Below are 18,206 nucleotides of genomic sequence, written 5' to 3'. Positions count from 1 at the left end.
CAGGCAAACACACACCTAAATAGGATATTCTCTTGTAGCTTTGGAAAATAAATAGAGATATTTAACTGATGTTAACAAAATTTAAATGTATATATTTTATAGGTCATTGATGATGATCACATATATGATTCATGTGATGATTCTTTCAGACCTGATTTTTATTAGCTCCCTTCAAGAATTCCAAAATAAAGATAGAGGGATTATATAACTAAAGCGAAACTAACTCACTAGATGTAAATAAAATAAAGTTTCAGATGGTAGACCTTTGTTCTACCATCTTGAAAACCAATATGATACTAATCCTTTGCATTTCACTAAATGTATTTTTCTGTAATGTTATACTGGTCTCTATATTTTTTTAAAAAAGAATCATAAATAGATCTACATAATTTGCTTCTCATAATTTTGTTTACTTTAGTCAGTCCCCAACTGAATAATTCTTTTGCTATGCGTATAGCTGGAACGGACTATGTGGGAATCAGTCGGAATTTAGATTTTGCACCTGGAGTCAACATGCAGACTGTTCGTGTTATCATCCTGGATGACCTTGGGCAACCGGTGCTGGAGGGAATTGAGAAATTTGAACTGGTGCTTCGTATGCCTATGAATGCTGCCCTCGGCGAGCCCAGCAAAGCCATAGTGTCCATAAATGATTCTGTCTCAGATTGTGAGTGTTTATTCATTTACAATGATAATTAAATTCATAGGCTATTTATATACAGATTAAGTAAAATGATGACCTGCGTGTATAAGTTTGCTAGGGCTGCCCTAACAAAGTCCTATGGACTCAGAAATTCTCGTCTTACAGTGCTGGAGTCTAGAAGTCCAAAGTCAAGGTGTCGGCAGGGTTGGTTCCTTCTGAGGGCTGCGTGGGAAGGATCTGTTCCATGCCTTGTCTTTGGCTTGTAGATACCCATCTTGTCCCTATGTGTCTTTATATCTTGTGTGTGTGTCACAGTGTCTAAATTTCCCCTATTTATAAAGACAGCAGTTCTATTAAGATAGGGCCCATTCTAAGGACCTCATTTTTACTTGATTGCCTCAATAAAGACCATAGCCTCAAACAAGGTCACATTTTCAGGTTGTTGGGGTTAGGACTTTAACCTATGAATTTGGAGGGGAAGAAATTCAACCCATAACAATACCCTGTCTGACCACGTCTTCATTTCTACTTCTGACCATTTTGATAAAATTAGGCAGTCCTTTCAAATTTAAAAAAAAAAGTGAGATTGCCAGCAATATCTTGATTGTGTCTCAAGAGTTCCCTCACCACAATTTGAGAAACAAGACAGAGGATCATAAGGGAAGGGAGGGAAAAAATGAAACAAGACGAAACCAGAGAGGGAGACAAACCATAAGAGACTCTTAATCTCAGGAAACAAACTGAGGGTTGCTGGAGTGGTGGGGGGTGGGAGGGATGGGGTGGCTGGGTGATGGACATTGGGGAGGGTATGTGCTATGGTGAGCGCTGTGAATTATGTAAGACTGAGGAATCACAGACCTGTACCTCTGAAAAATAATACATCATATGTTAATAGAAAAAATTTTTTTAAATAAAAATACAATAATGGGGGGGAAGAGTTCCCTCACCATAGATAGGTGGAACCAACCACATGTAATGAGCTTTTTCTACTTCTCAACACAAGACTTTCCTGTCATCTCCTTAGACCCAGACACTCCTGAAATTTCCCTAATAAGATGCCAAAAACATAGTTGTAAGACAAGCAGCTGCTGGATACATGGGAGGGCTCTCTGACACATCCTCAGAAGGAATTCTGAATAATTTTCAACCATGGTGATCTTGACATTGCTTGGGAGAGTGTAACCTATTGTTAATGAGACCTATATTTAATTTACCCATCATCCGTATCACTTAAATACAGACATAATATTTCTTGTCAAAAATATTTTATATATATATTTACTTTATATATATAAAACACTATATTCGTTATCAACTTTTCTAACATGGTCTGGGTAAACTATGCTTCTAACTGTGTGCACAATATTGAGTGTTATTTGGAAATAATTCAGAAATTATTCAGAAATTTCAGAAATTCTGAAAAGCTCATGATTAAGCAACACATATAGAACAGATATCTTAAAGTCTCTGGTTTTATCTACTTTTTAGCATTTTGCTGCATCTGCCTGCTCCATGAAATAGAGCAGAATTTCAAAGATAAGAAAATCAAAACAATTTATTTAAGTGATTGCTTAAGGCCAAAACATTGTCAAGTGGCTGGGTGGAAACTGGAATCCAATTTTCATTTCTGTTCCATTCTTCTTTCCACTAAACCTTGCTTTCTGAAATGCCGTTTTCCTTGAGGAAATTTCCGTTCATCTTGATCCATATGTCTGTTTGCTTTGCAGTGCCTAGGATGCAATTCAAAGAACGAGTATATACTGGCAATGAAAATGACGGGCAGATAGTTGCAATGATCCACAGGAGTGGAGACGTTCACTACAGGTCTTCAGTGAGATGCTACACCCGGCAGGGTTCTGCACAGGTGATGACAGACTTTGAGGAACGTCCAAACACTGGTAGCTCCATCATCACATTTCTCCCTGGTAAGGTGGAGCTTGAAATTTTTATTTGGCATTTGAGGAAGCCAAGTTGTTGTTGAGAAATATCAGGAAAAGACACCTTCTTGACCTCAACAAGCTTATGATGTGGTTTTGTGTGCACTATGTGATAATAAGGTGAAGTAGATTGTAACAGATTGAATCGGTGGTCTTTTTGGTGTCTGTATCAGTTTATGAATTAATTTCCAGTGATGTGCTATATTGTTTATTCAAAACGAATTTGGTGGTATAACAAATATGTAGATTTTGCAATGCTGGGAGATAGTGTTCAAATGAGAGAAATGAAAGGAAATAGAGATCACACTTTTAATGTGAATTCAGAGCCTTAAAATGTTCTATCACTGTGATCCTGTAATTGTACTAGAAACTAATCCTGTAGTCAAACTAACTCTGATTGTCCTGTACAAGGTGGATAAATTTGCTTCCTAACCATAATGCTAGAAATTCATACATAAAATTGGTATTTGCTCTTTATCCCTTGTTTTCTAAGATGACTTACAGAACTTAAAAACAGACACTGGAGAAATTTCCCATACAAATAGGGGCTCTCATTGTGTATGTTCAAACATTTAGTCATTGATTCAGCAAATTTTTTTTTAAAGATTTTATTTATTTGACACACAGAGAGACAGCGAGAGAAGGAATACAAGCAGGGGGAGTGGGAGAGGGAGAAGCAGGCCTCCTGCAAAGCGGGGAGCCCGATGCGGGGCTCGATCCCAGGACCCCAGGATCATGACCTGAGCCGAAGGCAGACGCTTAACCACTGAGCCACCCAGGCGCCCCCATTCAGCAAATATTTATTGGAGGCTTATTACACATCGGATACTCTTCTTTGCACTCTCAGTACAGCAGGGAAAAAGACAACATCCATGCCCTGTGGTGCTTATATTCTAGTAGCCCAGGTATCCTTTGGGGCCTGGGAGGTGATTGGGATGTCATGATGGGATGGAACTGACGTGCTGTCATTATCATTGCTCCAGGTGAGACCGAAAAGCCTTGTGTCCTTGAGCTGATGGACGACACACTCTTTGAGGAAGTAGAGGAGCTCCGCCTGGTTCTTGGCACCCCACAAAGTGACTCCCCCTTTGGGGCTGCAGTTGGGGAACAAAATGAAACTCTGATAAGGATCCAAGATGATGCCGATAGTAAGTTATTTCTTGTCCTCGCCTGTAAATTGGGAATTGAAACCCATCTATGTTAACGCTTTAGGTGGCTCAGAAAATAATCCCCTCTTTCTGACAAGGGTTTTAAAACAATTGAGAAATAGGAAAAAAGACTAAGATAAATGGGGAACCAAATAAAACATAAAGTCGATGTTGGAGAACGTGCTTTACATCTAATGCTAAATCCCACATGTTCATACCTCCGGTAGGGTAGAAGCAGCCCCGGGCCAGCAGTATCTCCCTCCCCTCCCACTCTCAGGGACCCACTCCTATAAGACTTATGGCACATAGAGGCTGCCAAGAGTACATGCTCTCTGGGGCTGGTTGATTCCCAAAGAAGGAACTGGATGATACACACTCAGTTTCTCCTAACCCACTCACCAATAATGATGGGTGAGGGGACAGAGAGAAGCCATGAGTGTAATACTAATTAAGTTCCGCTCATATGGAAAGAGACATTAGACATGAAGAAAAAGCATTTCCTTTACATTTTAATTTGTCCACGTTTCCCACAATTTTAGAGACTGTTATTAAATTTGGAGAAACCAAATTCAGCGTCAGTGAACCCAAAGAACCGGGACAGTCTGTGGTTGTAAAAATTCCAGTGATTCGCCAAGGAGATACTTCAAAGGTTTCCATCGTGAGAGTCCACACCAAGGATGGCTCCGCCACCTCTGGAAAAGACTATCACCCTGTGTCAGAAGGTATGGGAGTTCCCGGGGCCTGCCCCCAGGGGGGTGATGCTCACACTCTTGAGAAAAAGAAGAGAAATATCCAACTGAAATAAAAATAGGCATATTCCTTTACATTAATCTCCATCAGAAAAATAATGGCAGTAGAATTTAGTTCCAGAATTTTCCTTTTTGACTTACGGGGTTTATGCATGAGCACTTAGGGAAATTTTGAGTAGACTAGATGACCTTCTGTTCTGAGTCTACTTTTACTTTTAATAGGTTTTACCTTCATTATGGTAATCGGATGCTAAATAATATCTATTCTAGAATATTCTAGTACACTAGTACACAAAATATACATGGTAGCTGAGATAGCTTTCTAGTCTATGGAACACCAATGATCTAAAACTTCAAGGTAGAAAATTTTGTGTTAATGGAGGTCAGTAAAAGGCTGGTGGAATGCCACGCAAAAAGACTATGAATTTTCTGGGCCTTTAGGATTTCCTTATAGGTGCTTTTCATCCATCCCCCTCCTTCAAATTTTTGGACCATTTCACCATTTATTTTTATGAGGAATTAATACAAGTCAGTTCTTTGCTCTATGAATTATCTGCTGACAGAATAGATGTAAATTGATGTGTAAAGTTAAGTTTATAAATTATGTAGTTGCTTATTCACTTTGTGTCTAGTTTCCTACTTCTTACTACCAACAGTCTTCAGTTCTTGATCGTAGAGCTTCAGGCATTCATCTTGATCTCGAGACTTGTGAAAAACAAAGTTTAGAAAGTGATGGATAGGTTTTACTAAGTTTGTAATAAAGTTGATGAGACAAGAGAAAAAAAGGAACTTGTTTTCTTTGCATCTACGGTAAAAAGTTTGACTACTGCAGAGCTTCAAAGTTATCCTCAGATTATTCTCTATGCAGAGAATGACAATATATTTGAAATAAATCACATATAACCCAAAAGGAGAGGAAAAAATACTGATTAGATTTTTCTAATTTAGTAGCTAAAACAAGTCTTTCTATAATGAGCAAGAGCAGGTTTTACATGAAGGAAACATCTTCTAAAGATGGATAATATGACCTTTAAGAGAAAATGTTTTTCTTAGAAACAAAATAATTCTTTTTGCTGAAGCACAAATAAAAATTATACCTCTGTGGTAAACTGACCAATGAAGTCAGGAAAAGGTTAAATGACAGTAAATCAGCCTGTCTCTTATATCCCATAAATGTAAACATGCTGTTTATAATGCTCATGATAAAAATTTAATCTCTTCTGACCCATATTCTAATTTCTCCCTTATGGTCAAAATTGAGGTCAGTTCCTTACAAATAAACAGAAATAATAAAGATAGAAGAAAACTTAAAATATTTTTTGTGCTAAAAATATCTAAAATGACAGATAAAGACTAAAATAATTGAGGAAACTTAATTATATATCATCTAGCATGTATACTGTAAGAAAACAACAATTTAAATATTTAAGGGGTGGCTCAGTCCGTTGAGCGTTGAGCGTCTGACTCTTGGTTTCGGCTCAGGTCATGATCTCAGGGTCCTGGGATCAAGCCCGGAGTTGGGCTCCTCACTCAGTGGGGTGTCTCCTTGTCACCCTACCCCACACCCCCCATGCTCTAGCTCTCTCTCTCTCTCTCACATAAATAAATAAATTAAATCTTTAGTAAATAAATAAATATTTAAAATAAATACTTAAGCTTTTAACTTCTTAGAAATTGGGTTTCTGTAATTCTGGGGGTTATAAAACTTGAATGCTTACAGGGCTAAAACAAGCAATGAATGAGGGAAATATGAGGGGAAAATGACAAGATGGGAACATTACTGAACCAGAAAGTCCATTCACTGCTGAGAAAACCCTGTACTGTCAGAGCCAGCTGCCTTTAGCCAGGCAGGAAAGTACAGAAGAACTTTAAAAAAAAAAAAAAAACTGTGTTTTCCAATGAAATCCCCAGATATTTTTGGTTTTAGAAACTAATACTCTTTTGTTTTTATTTTTATTTTTTTTAAGAGGGAGAGCACGAATGGGGAGGAGAGGCAGAGAAGAGAGTGAATCGTAAGCAGGCTTCATGCCTAGCGCAGAGCCCAGCACTGGGCTCAGTCTCACGACCCTGAGATCATGACCTGAGCCAAAATCAAGAGTCAGACACTTAACTGACTGAGCCACCCAGGTAGCCGTAGAAACTAATTTTCTAATGAAATGTCACACAGGTCAGACCGAACAAATTGGTGGGCTGGAAATGATCAGCTGTTTTCATTCTCTGATACAAGAACCCTAAATTCTCTCTGGGTATGAGAAATCTAAGACTAATAGACCCTAAGAACACACGAAGCCTAATGTGGAAAATGGCTATATCTAGAAAGAGAACTCATTTTATTTTTTTTAATTTTTTTTTTAAAGATTTTATTTATTCATTTGACAGAGAGAGAGACACAGCCAGAGAAGGAACACAAGTAGGGGGAGAGGGAGAGGGAGAAGCAGGCCTCCCGCCGAACAGGGAGCCTGATGTGGGGCTCGATCCCAGGACCCCGGAATTATGACCTGAGCTGAAGGCAGACGCTTAACGACTGAGCCACCCAGGTGCCCCCAGAACTCATTTTTAAGAGGAATCTGGCTTACTCAATTTTAAAGAAAAAAGTCTTTTTCATAATTGACAAAAAAATAGAAGTAGCAGAAGAAAAACACATTGGAGACACATTTTCTTCTGCCACATTTTAAAGAATTTATAACTGAGAATTAAAATGATTGAACTTCAGTTCCATCAGAAACAACATCTGCTATCTTCTCTAATTAGAACAATTATGCATTATATTTTTTTAATTTTTCTCCTGAGCCAGTTTCTCAAGAGGTATAGTAAAACCAACAAAAAAGTTTATCCAAATCTCATGGTATGGGCAGCTGCTGACTCTTGAGTTCAATAAAATCAGTTAATTTTTAATGTTTGAAGACTTTTCAAATGAATCGTTTAAAAAGGGTATTTTCATAATTGAGTTTAATTCTCATTACAATGAAGCAAATTTTTTTAGTGAGGAGAGACAGGATTAAGGGAAGCATAGCATTCCACATTCATCCAAAAAAAGTTTTTTAAGTTTCCAAGATTAACATCAACAACAGAAAAAAGTCTTTTTAAGATATAATTTGATATAATATTAAAAAGCTCAACAATTTTATATCCACCTTTAATTATCCATATATACATAATGCAAATGCCTCTCACACTTCATAATACCTCCAATTGTAGTCACCTGACCTGTGTCCTATAGATTCAGAAATTTTGGAAATTAGAGGCCGGTTTATCTGGTTATGCCTCAGTATTAGAACTATTGATCTGTTCCACAACTTAGTGTTTTTTCGAACTGTCAGTCAACAAATTAATTTAGTAGCTTCTGATTAGAATTTTCTTCAGATGAAATGGAATAGAATGGAAAATATTCAGATACAAAGTGTACAGTAAAAATAAGTGATGTTTTTCAAACTCAGGATTCCATTTTATTCACACACACACCTACACACGCACACATGCACACACGCATGCGTGCATACACAAATATACTGGGCCACAGTGTACAATGTTTTCCTCATTGTGAGTCACTGTCAAGAAAGCTTGACAAAAATTTCACGTGTTCCTATGTAAAAGACTTAAATCTGTGATTTTTGCATTTGTAGAAATTGAGTTTAAGGAGGGAGAAACCCAGCATATTGTTAACATTGAAGTAATCTTCGACGGGATCAGAGAGATGAGAGAGGCCTTCACTGTTCACCTAAAACCCGATGAGAACATGGTAGCAGAGACGCAGGTACGTACTAAGATATGGATAGAAATTCAGGGCCAGCTGGGGTGCCTGGGCAGTTAAGCATCTGCCTTCGGCTCAGATCATGATCTCAGGGTCCTGGGATCAAGCCCCACATCAGGCTCTCTGCTCAGTGGGGAGTCTGCTTCTCCCTCTCCCTCTCCCTCTGTGCTCCCCTCTCCCTCTCTCAAATGAATGATAAAATCTTAAAAAAAAAATTCAGGGCCAGCATTTTAATTGGGGAAAATACATATAAGCATCACACAGTGTACAATAGACTACTGGGATTTTGTGCAAGCCTTTATAAAGTTGATGTGCATAATCCCTTTTTCACCTCATAAATAAATTTTGTTCCTATTACTCTTTCTTTGAAAAATCATGTGTATAGAAACTCAGGGACTAGAGTCACTGAACCCCACATCAGCCCACTTAGTTTTCTCATATCAGTTGGCAACCACTGAATTTGAGATTTATTTCCAGAGAGAAGGCATCATCTCGACACAAAGATGAGATTATGAATTCAGGGCTACCGCTCATTAAAACATACATTTTAATCCACAACACAGTTTGCTAACCCTCAAAATTCCCACTGCTAGTCCTACCTTTATCAATTGATGTCCAGAGCCTCAGTGACCAAATGTTATGGTCCTAATACTGATGTTCTGTGCTTATTAAATTCATATTGTGTCATCAACCAGATTTTCTTCAAGGTAAAGGTTTTCCACAGAATTTTCACCTTTAAACATTAAATAATTTTTTAAAACTAAATAATTTTAGGCACAGACCAGTGTTTATTATATCCATGCTTAAATTTACTCTAGTTCTTTTATTATTTGTTTTACTATTGGTATGAGATCAAATTGGGGAGATTTTTTTCCCTTAAGTATTTCTTATCATTTTGTAATCTTTACTACTCGATGGTATTCCTGCTACAGTGCTTACCTTTTTTTTTTAAGTCATATTTAAAATTCAAGAAGTATGGGCAGAAAACCTTTAACACATATTTTTTATAAGTCTTGATGACATTAAAAATGATTTAGTGTTATTTTTATAGAGCACTGTATTAAACTCTGGGGTGAAAGGAACAGAGATTCATTCAAATTGCTTTAAGTGATAACAGCTTTTTACAAATGCAAGTAGATACAGATTTGGAAACTGTGATATATAAGATATTAGAAGGTTATTCAGGAGCTAAGACAAATTTATCAGCAAAGTGTCTTGGCACCTTACCAAGAGATGTTCCTAGACTCCTCTCCTGTCTGTGACTCAGTGTCTCACTCTGCCTGGGTTTCAGGCTTTGCTTCTGGTCTCTGCTCATTTATTTTTTTTAAATTTGTATTTAAAGCCAATTTAGTTAACATATAGTGCATTATTCATTTCAGGAGTAGAATTTAGTGATTCATCAGTTGCATATAACACCCAGTGCTCATTACATCAAGTGCCCTCCTTAATGGTCTCTGCTCATTGAGAGCCTTGATTTTCGCTGGCATCCCCGTCAGCATGGCTATGCTATCACATGACCCCTAGGATCTGCTTTTTCTTAGCCTGTCACTCAGCATTCCTCTCCCTAGCAACTAACTGGCTTTTTCATGGATCTTCCCTGCCATAACCCAAGACAGATTCAGCCACTATCATCACAATTTGGAGAAAAAAAAAATAGAACCCAAATACCTCATGGGCCACTGGCCAACCCAGGCTGCCCTGGGCTCATGTACCCTCCCCAACTGCCATAAGACATGGCCAAGTTTGTCAGGGTCACCTAGAACAAACCACAAAAGGCCTGTCGCCCTGCTGGGGCTCTGCATGTGACAGTTTTCATCGTAATGAAGCCAGGGGCTTGTCAAGCATCATGTGTATCATACTATACAATAGAAGCTCCTAGATCCAAATATTTCAATAATCACAGATAATTATCTTTTCCTTGTAGGTGACCAAAGCCATTGTGTATATAGAAGAAATGAACAGCATGGCAGATGTCACTTTTCCTTCTGTCCCTCAAATTGTGTCATTATTGATGTATGATGACACTTCCAGAGCCAGAGATAGTGCTGGACCGATGTCTGGCTATCCTGTCGTCTGTATCACAGTGAGTAGGAAATTGACAAAATCGAGAAAAATTGTAAAATAGCTAGTTAAAATAATTATAGATGTTAATCGATATAGCATTGACTTTGCCATGAAGAAAGGAAAGTGGGAATACTACAAGGTATAAGCTTTGAACTTTGGATATGAAAATATCACATTAATCAAATAAAGCTCCCATTTTTCTTCCTTATCCAACAGAGGTTTATTAACTGATGTGTACACAGTGTGTTATCTCGTGTTATCTCAGGGTCTGCCATTGATAGAAAAATAAATAAGGGTTGAACTCTGCACTCAAGGAACTTAAAAATAAGGAAGAGAAAAATATATAGGAATCAGTCATTCTACCAGAGGGCAAGATGTGATCATTACCATGAGAATGTCACCAGCCAGCTAGAGATGCAGCTCCATGTGTGAGGCGAGGCTTGGGCTGCTTAAGTGGAATTTCAACAGTTGAAGATAAGAGTTAGACAAGGGGAGGCCGTTCCAGGAAGAAGCGATTACAACACAAGTGACATCTAAAGAATAGTATTAAAAAATGGCATATTGTTACTACTTTTGTACTTGCCTTTTCTTGACTTTAAATTCTAAGTTCCTTGTGAGCAAAACTGGGAGGTACTTATTTTTATATAACAACAGCCTTGGTATCATGACCTATGTCAAATAGGCACATAATAAATATTTACTGAATTAACAAGGCAGAAATAATAATTTGGTGCCAAGTTATAGAGGTCTTTACATGTGATGTTAAAGACTGGGCTTCATTGGTGGGGTGGGTAGCAGGGGGGTTCTTGGGCAGAAGTACGGTGTGAGAAGAGGGGGTGTCACCTCGCAGCAGTGTGTCCCTTGACTAGCAAGACCCCAAATGAGATGAGAGGTGGTGCTGGGAATGGGAAGGAAGGCACCCACTTGAACACTGCAAAAGAAGAATCAGCCAAGGTCACTGACCTACTTGGGGGGCAAGGTGAGAGAGAAGAGGGAAGGAGGGAGGGAGGGAGAAAAACAAGAATGATTTGGGATCTCGGAGAGTCCTGAGATGATGCAGAGAATAACAAGTTTATACGCATCAAGTTAGAGTGGAACTGTGCAGGGGGCTGTTTGAAATCAGAGTCCATGAACACTGTTAGGACTAGAATAGAAATGTGAAGGTTGTGGGCGCCTGGGTGGCTCAGTTGGTTAAGCGACTGCCTTCGGCTCAGGTCATGATCCCGAAATCCTGGGATCCAGTCCCACATCGGGCTCCCGGCTCAGCGGGGAGCCTGCTTCTCCCTCTAACCCTCTCCCCTCTCATGCTGCTTCTCTCTCTCTCAAATAAATAAATAAAATCTTAAAAAAAAAAAAAGAAATGTGAAGGTTGCATGAATAGCATGTAGCAATGGAAAAAAGCATCAGGGAAAGCACTAGGCTAGAGAGCTTGAGAGTCGTAACTTCCACATTGTTCTGTACTGTGGTCCTGACAGTTATTTGTTTCCTGTAGGCTTGCAACCCTAAATACTCAGACTATGACAAAACAGGCTCTATTTGTGCAAGTGAGAACATCAACGACACCTTGACCCGGTACCGATGGCTAATTAGCGCACCCACTGGCCCCGATGGCGTCACCAGCCCCATGAGAGAAGTGGACTTTGACACCTTTTTTACATCATCCAAGATGATCACCTTGGATTCCATATACTTCCAGCCCGGCTCCAGGGTGCAGTGTGCGGCCCGCGCTGTGAATACCAATGGCAATGAGGGCCTGGAGCTGATGAGCCCTATTGTCACCATCGGCAGAGAAGAAGGTAATGCGCTGCCATTTTCACATGAAGACCACTGAAATACCATGGAATATTATCAATATCTGATCTCTGGTTATTAGTTCTCCCAAATGCCCCCATATATTCCTTAATACTCATCAAGTACTTAAAAAATGACATCCACTTTCACAAAAATATTCATTAGAAAATAAATATTTATTCATTCCACATTTTTTTTTGATCACCTATTATATGCCAGACTATGCTTTCTGCTGGCACTCAGAAAAAGGAAGCAAGACTCTTGTTCTCGATGAGTTCACACTCAAGCTAAGGACACATATAAATTTTAGTCTGGACAAGGCACAGTGAATGTGACTAGTTCTATCCTGAGTGGGTCAGGAAACAGGAGTGTTGAAAACAGCAGAGAAAAACAAAAGCATGAGCAATGACTCATAGAAGCATGGAAGAACATGCAATATTCTGGAAACTACAAGCAGAGAAATGGGGAAGCAGGTGAGAGGGAGAGTGGAGAGGAGATGAAGCAGGATGGTATGCAAAGGTCAGATCTGGACAATGTGGCTCCTATGTGATGAGTTGGTTGTCGCAGCAGTAGGAATTTGCTGGGGACGGGGACAGAGGAATGTCAGTGCAGGTGGAAAGGTATCCAAAGTGGCCACAGCTTGTGATTATAAGGGAGGTTGTGTCCGGGGCTGGGGCCCAGACACATGGCAGGTGGAGAATAGAATGTAGCTGGAGCAGCACTGAAAAGACAAAAAATCCAATTTATAAACTCATCCTTAACTCTGCCTGGGAACTTTTAAGTTAGATTTTAAAAATAACAGTCTGTTTTTAAGATTCCATTTTTAAAACTTTATCTGCATCCAGTGGTTCAGAAGTATATTTGTTGCATAAAGAAAGGTTATATGTACCACCTTCATATACTCAGGATGAATATTTATTGATGTCATATATAGTAAACATGCTCTTTTGTTAAGATTAAAATACATGGTTATTAAGACCAAACTATTACATTGGTACCAAAAGGAAAAAAAATTAAACAACGCCTTAAAATGAGTCCCCCTATTAATAAAATAGCCCAGGTGCTGGAGCCTGCCTCTGATTTTATCGCTATTCTAATAAATACTTGTCTATTTCCTTTGTTTTGTACAAATAGTAAAGAGATTATATATTGCCTAGTGCCCTTAAAATTATAAACCAGCATCTTAGTCCCTTTCATAATATTAAAATGAAAATTCATCACAATTCTTTTAAAGGAAATATTGGGGGCAGATTTTCATGTCAAAATGCTTGAGAATCACTAAGAGATAGATGATAGAAAATAATCTTATCATGTGTTTCCATATGTATATGGGTATATCAGTATCAGTATGTTTTGTATCAGTATGTATATTATAAATTAAAATTTATGATACACATACCGAAAGAAGTTACATATAGAGAGAAAACTCTACTGTATATAGTTCTCTGATTCTAAGGAGACTTTAGTTTTTGTTTTACAAATGAACACGTTTTTAGTTTATTTGGTTATAAATAATGATACTTTATGACTAGTCATGCACATTATTCTAGAATAAGCATCCAATTCACTTAATTAAACCACAGTTACTTTTTTCCTGCTGGCTTTTAGTCCTTTTTTACTGTATCTGTCCACATTTTATATTAGAACGATTTTGTAAATATGATTATAACCTAGAATGTCCAGCACGTATTAAAGTACACTGAACAATAACTGTTATTTCTCAAACTTTATAAACTACCTGAAATGTAAAGAAGTAGCTACTAAACTGTCTGCTGCACTTACTTCTCACGCCAGGGTCTTTGGCTTTTTTACAGCTGCTCTTAGCAATGCCTTAGTCCACAGAGAAGTTTTAATTTTATTATTTAAAAAACTATAGGGCCCAGGGGCGCCTGGGTGGCTCAGTCGTTAAGCGTCTGCCTTCGGCTCGGGTAGTGATCCCAGGATCCTGGGATCGAGCCCCCCATCGGGCTCCCTGCTCGGCTGGAAGCCTGCTTCTCCCTCTCCCACTCCCCCTGCTTGTGTTCCCTCTCTCGCTGTGTCTCTCTCTGTCAAATAAATAAAATCTTAAAAAAAAAAAATTATAGTGCCTAGCTTAAAAATATTCTTTCAGCGTTGTCTATTACGTTCCTTGAGCATAAGTACGTTCATTTTTCCCTGAGGTCTGTGTCAGCCCCGGGTGCCGGGGGCAGTGGGGGCAGAGCCGTTCTCAGCCAAGCTGCGCTACACGGGCCCCGAGGACCCAGACTACACAAACCTCATCAAGCTCACGGTCACGATGCCACACATAGATGGTAGGTGGCTTGGGTAAGCAAATCCATGGGAGTGGTGTGGGCTCCTCATTACCTGGTTTATGCCACTGAATACCTGAAATCTCCACGCAGATGATAAGATGTTCATTTTGCAATGTCACCTTCAAGTCTTTCTGTTTCTTTCAAGTGATTCTGCTTTCTTTCCATCCTGTTTTTTAAAGTCTGACAACTTAAGCCTTCTTTAATATTAAATAAATTTAATACATTGTCCAAACACGATGGAACAAAACTTTGGTCCATGTGCTAGCTTTTATGAAATGGTATGACTGCGTCTTTAAAACTCTTGAACTTGGACTTCCAGTAAAGTATTTCAGTATCTCATTGAGCACCTTCAACATGTATTTGCTATTTCATAGCTGGAATTTTATAAATCCAATTTATAAATGGTGTTCATTTTCTCCAGATAGGAAAGTGTGGCCAGAATTTGTGAGTCGATAACTTTATCCACACTGTCAACATTTCCCCAAGTACAGAAAACATCTTCGAGTTCTGTTCTTCTCAATTGACTCTCTACCTAAATTGTTAATATTAACTTTATGACTTGGTAGTTAGTTATATTTTAAGTAGCTAAGCGAGAAGAAACATGAGGCAGTATTAGGAATGATACGGTAGAATTTATCTTTCTCAGAAAAAAGATATAATTCTGCTTTTTCTGCTTATTGCAAACCCAAATTTGTGTTGGTGGGAGGTGGGTGGACAGGAATCTGCACCTCTTTACAGCATAATGTGGGTCTCACATATGGCCAGCCTATCTCTAGACTCATGTTGGAGGTGTGACTCAGAGGTGCAAAGGGCCAAAGGGGGACCCATCAGCAAAGGGCCAAAGGGGAACCCACCAACAGATCCTAATAGAAAGACTGGTCCCTCATGCTACTCCTACAGCTGACTTTGCATTGCCTGACATAGTCAATAGACACAGCTCTGCCAGAACATGGTAGAAGCTGACCAGTTCTTTTGTGAGGCCAGGGTTTTGCTCTGGGAGAATCTGAGAATAAGAGGAGGGAGATAGTCCAGGAGAACACCTCTCTCGTGGTCCTTTTTGCTGCATTGCCCATGCCAGGGCTCAACAAACTCTGGCTTCTGTGCCAAATCCAGCTTACTTGCCTGCTTTCATATGATCTTGCAAGCTAAAAAATGGTTTTTACGTTTTTAAATGTTTAGAAAAAAACAAAAGATTTCGTGGAACATGAAAATTATACAAAATCATAATCCATTGTGCATGATAAAGTCTTATTGCACAGTTATATGAATTATTTTGCATGTTATCTGTGGCAGCTTTCATGAGACACAGACCTTATGGCCCACAAGTCCTAAATATTTACCATTTGACCTTTTAGCCAGGAAGTTTGCCAAACCATAGCTTACACTGTATAGTGGTATTTTTCAAACATTTTAGTCTCAGGACATCCTTACAAATTATTTAGGATCTCAAAGACCTATAGTTTTTATGAGTTATATCTATAAATATGAACTGGATTTAAAATTAAAACTGAGGAAATATTAAATACTTACTTTTTCATTCATTTAAAAATAACCAATCCATTACATATTCACAGGAAAAACATACTTTTAAGAAAAATAGCTATAACTTATAAGTCAAAAAAATTGTGTTTTTCTTACATTTTTGAAAATACCTTTAATGTCTGGCTTCATAAAAGACAGCTGAATTCTTTTATGTACCTCTGCATTCAATCTATGGCAATATATGATGACTCTCAAAAACTCCACTGTACTGAGAGAATAATGGTGGAAAAGTCAAATAATGTCTTAGAATCATTATGAAATTAACTTTAATGTCACAGATCTCCTGAAAAATGCCAGAGGACCCCTGGGACACCACGTTGGTAGTAATCACTGCTGTACAGTATTTTATAACACTTGTCTTCTTGAGGATAAAGAAATGATAAGTGTTCTAAATCCTTTGCTGGTGACGATGGCAACATGATCACAATTCCTTGCAGGAATGCTCCCTGTGATCTCCACTAAAGAGCTTTCCAACTTTGAGCTCACCCTCAGTCCTGATGGCTCAAGAGTTGGAAACCACCAGTGCTCCAACCTTCTGGATTACACTGAAGTGAAGACTCACCATGGTTTCTTAACTGATGCTACAAAAAATCCAGAAGTAATTGGAGAGACGCATCCCTACCAGTACAGCTCATCTATCAGAGGCACCAGTACATTACGCTTCTATCGAAACCTGAACCTAGAGGCCTGTTTGTGGGAGTTTGTTAGCTACTATGACATGTCAGAACTTCTCACTGACTGTGGAGGCACCATCGGGACCGATGGACAGGTAGGAAAACCAGCCGGTTTTGTTCAGGTATCCAGGTGTGGACTAAATCCCAACTCCAGGCTTCCATCTTGGTGGTGAAGGTCATTAGGCACAGGAGGGAACTGGCATGCGTGGTATGAAAATTCATGTTTATTTCTGGAAGAAGGTGTCAAAATTTTGACACATTTTTTTAGCAGTGGGCCCATAACATCTTTGTATCGAAAGGTCACTATGTAATTGTTGCCGTAAACTCCAAATCTACTCTGGTATTATAAAAATCTAAATACTAATTTTTCTTCAAAGTGTACATTATCATTTATTGTGTATATGTACAGAGATGTCTCCTATATGTCATAAACCGTCTAAAGTGAGGATTTATAATCCTTAGAGTCAGACCAATTTTTCTCTCTCCTTTTCTTCTTCTTCCACCTTCTATCTTTCTCTCCTTTTACCCCCTTTTCTGCTCCCTAGTTTCTTCCCCATTCCCTCCCAGTCTGCTTCATTTCTCCATCACTAACATAGTCAAAAATATTTTCATTAAAAGCTTATTGTTACTTCTCCTCTAGAGTTACTGACTCCTCTTCATACTACACAGACATTTACATCTAAAATACACAACACACACATACACAAAATCCCCACCCCTGTTATCATCAACAAAGTTGTCAAAATGATAAGGAAGCAAGGTCTCCATTAGCAGTCATGATAGAGAATCTAAAATATGTTGGGTGTAGTTGAGAAGTGTAGTGACTGTTTGAACTAAAAGCCATGCTCTGTCCTACCTGGACTAAACAAAGAGTTCATATAGGTTGGCTTACACATTAGAGTGTTGAATGGTACCCAGGATATATCAGGTCTTTCAAGATTTAACCAGGGTGAGGCCGATTTTGTCAGTGCTATATCCCTGTGGTGTTAAAGTATAAAACAAGTAGTAGCATAAGAAAGGGAGATGATAACTGAGTATCAGTTTAACCGCATGGCAGAGCTGTGAGACCTGACACGTTCAGCTGGTGCTGATGCAGAATGGGCAGCCATTCATTCCATCTGGGGACTACTGGACTCCAAAGGAATGAGACATTATCTCCTTCTTCTCTAAAAGCAGCAAAATACTCAGAAATTTGCATGGATTAGTAAAAATCCCCAAACAGCAATAGGAAGACAGTGTGGAATGGTGGGAAGGGCTTGGTTATTAGAATCCAGCAAATGCAGACCTAAATTTGAATCCCAGGACCCTGAGATCATGACCTGAGCTGAAGGCAGACGCTTAACAGACTGAGCCACCCAGGCGTCTCGGTTCTAGTTCTTTCTTATCATTCACTTTGTACCATGGGGCTTTTCTGTGGCTCTCATCTAGTCTCTAGTCTGTTTTCGCCCTTGAAAATGTTTTCCATCTTCTCTGCAAAATGGCAGCACTTTCTGATCTTTATATCTGCAAGCCAGACAGCCTTGTCTAACGAAAACCCTGCACTTGCCCTCGGAAGTCCTATCCTGTTACATCTGCCCCCTCCCCCAGTGTCTCAAGGGCATTTTGAATACAAATCC

At 38.9% G+C, this 18,206-nt stretch overlaps 1 protein-coding gene across 1 annotated transcript in view; it reads left to right on the top strand.

Annotated features, from left to right (window-relative positions):
* The window catches only part of FREM2 (FRAS1 related extracellular matrix 2), a 161,331-nt gene that overhangs the window by 122,291 nt on the left and 20,834 nt on the right, over positions 1-18,206 (top strand). Inside the window, exons 8-16 of the mRNA XM_027589614.2 lie at positions 458-667; positions 2,371-2,568; positions 3,564-3,728; positions 4,268-4,450; positions 8,101-8,231; positions 10,153-10,311; positions 11,785-12,088; positions 14,243-14,374; positions 16,354-16,685. Coding sequence (XP_027445415.1) covers positions 458-667; positions 2,371-2,568; positions 3,564-3,728; positions 4,268-4,450; positions 8,101-8,231; positions 10,153-10,311; positions 11,785-12,088; positions 14,243-14,374; positions 16,354-16,685 — 1,814 coding nt within the window. The remainder of the gene's footprint in view (positions 1-457; positions 668-2,370; positions 2,569-3,563; positions 3,729-4,267; positions 4,451-8,100; positions 8,232-10,152; positions 10,312-11,784; positions 12,089-14,242; positions 14,375-16,353; positions 16,686-18,206) is intronic.

The sequence above is a fragment of the Zalophus californianus genome, chromosome 3 (genome assembly GCF_009762305.2).
Source record: "Zalophus californianus isolate mZalCal1 chromosome 3, mZalCal1.pri.v2, whole genome shotgun sequence".
Taxonomy (NCBI): domain Eukaryota; kingdom Metazoa; phylum Chordata; class Mammalia; order Carnivora; family Otariidae; genus Zalophus; species Zalophus californianus.
This window is presented reverse-complemented; position numbering and strand designations above follow the sequence as displayed.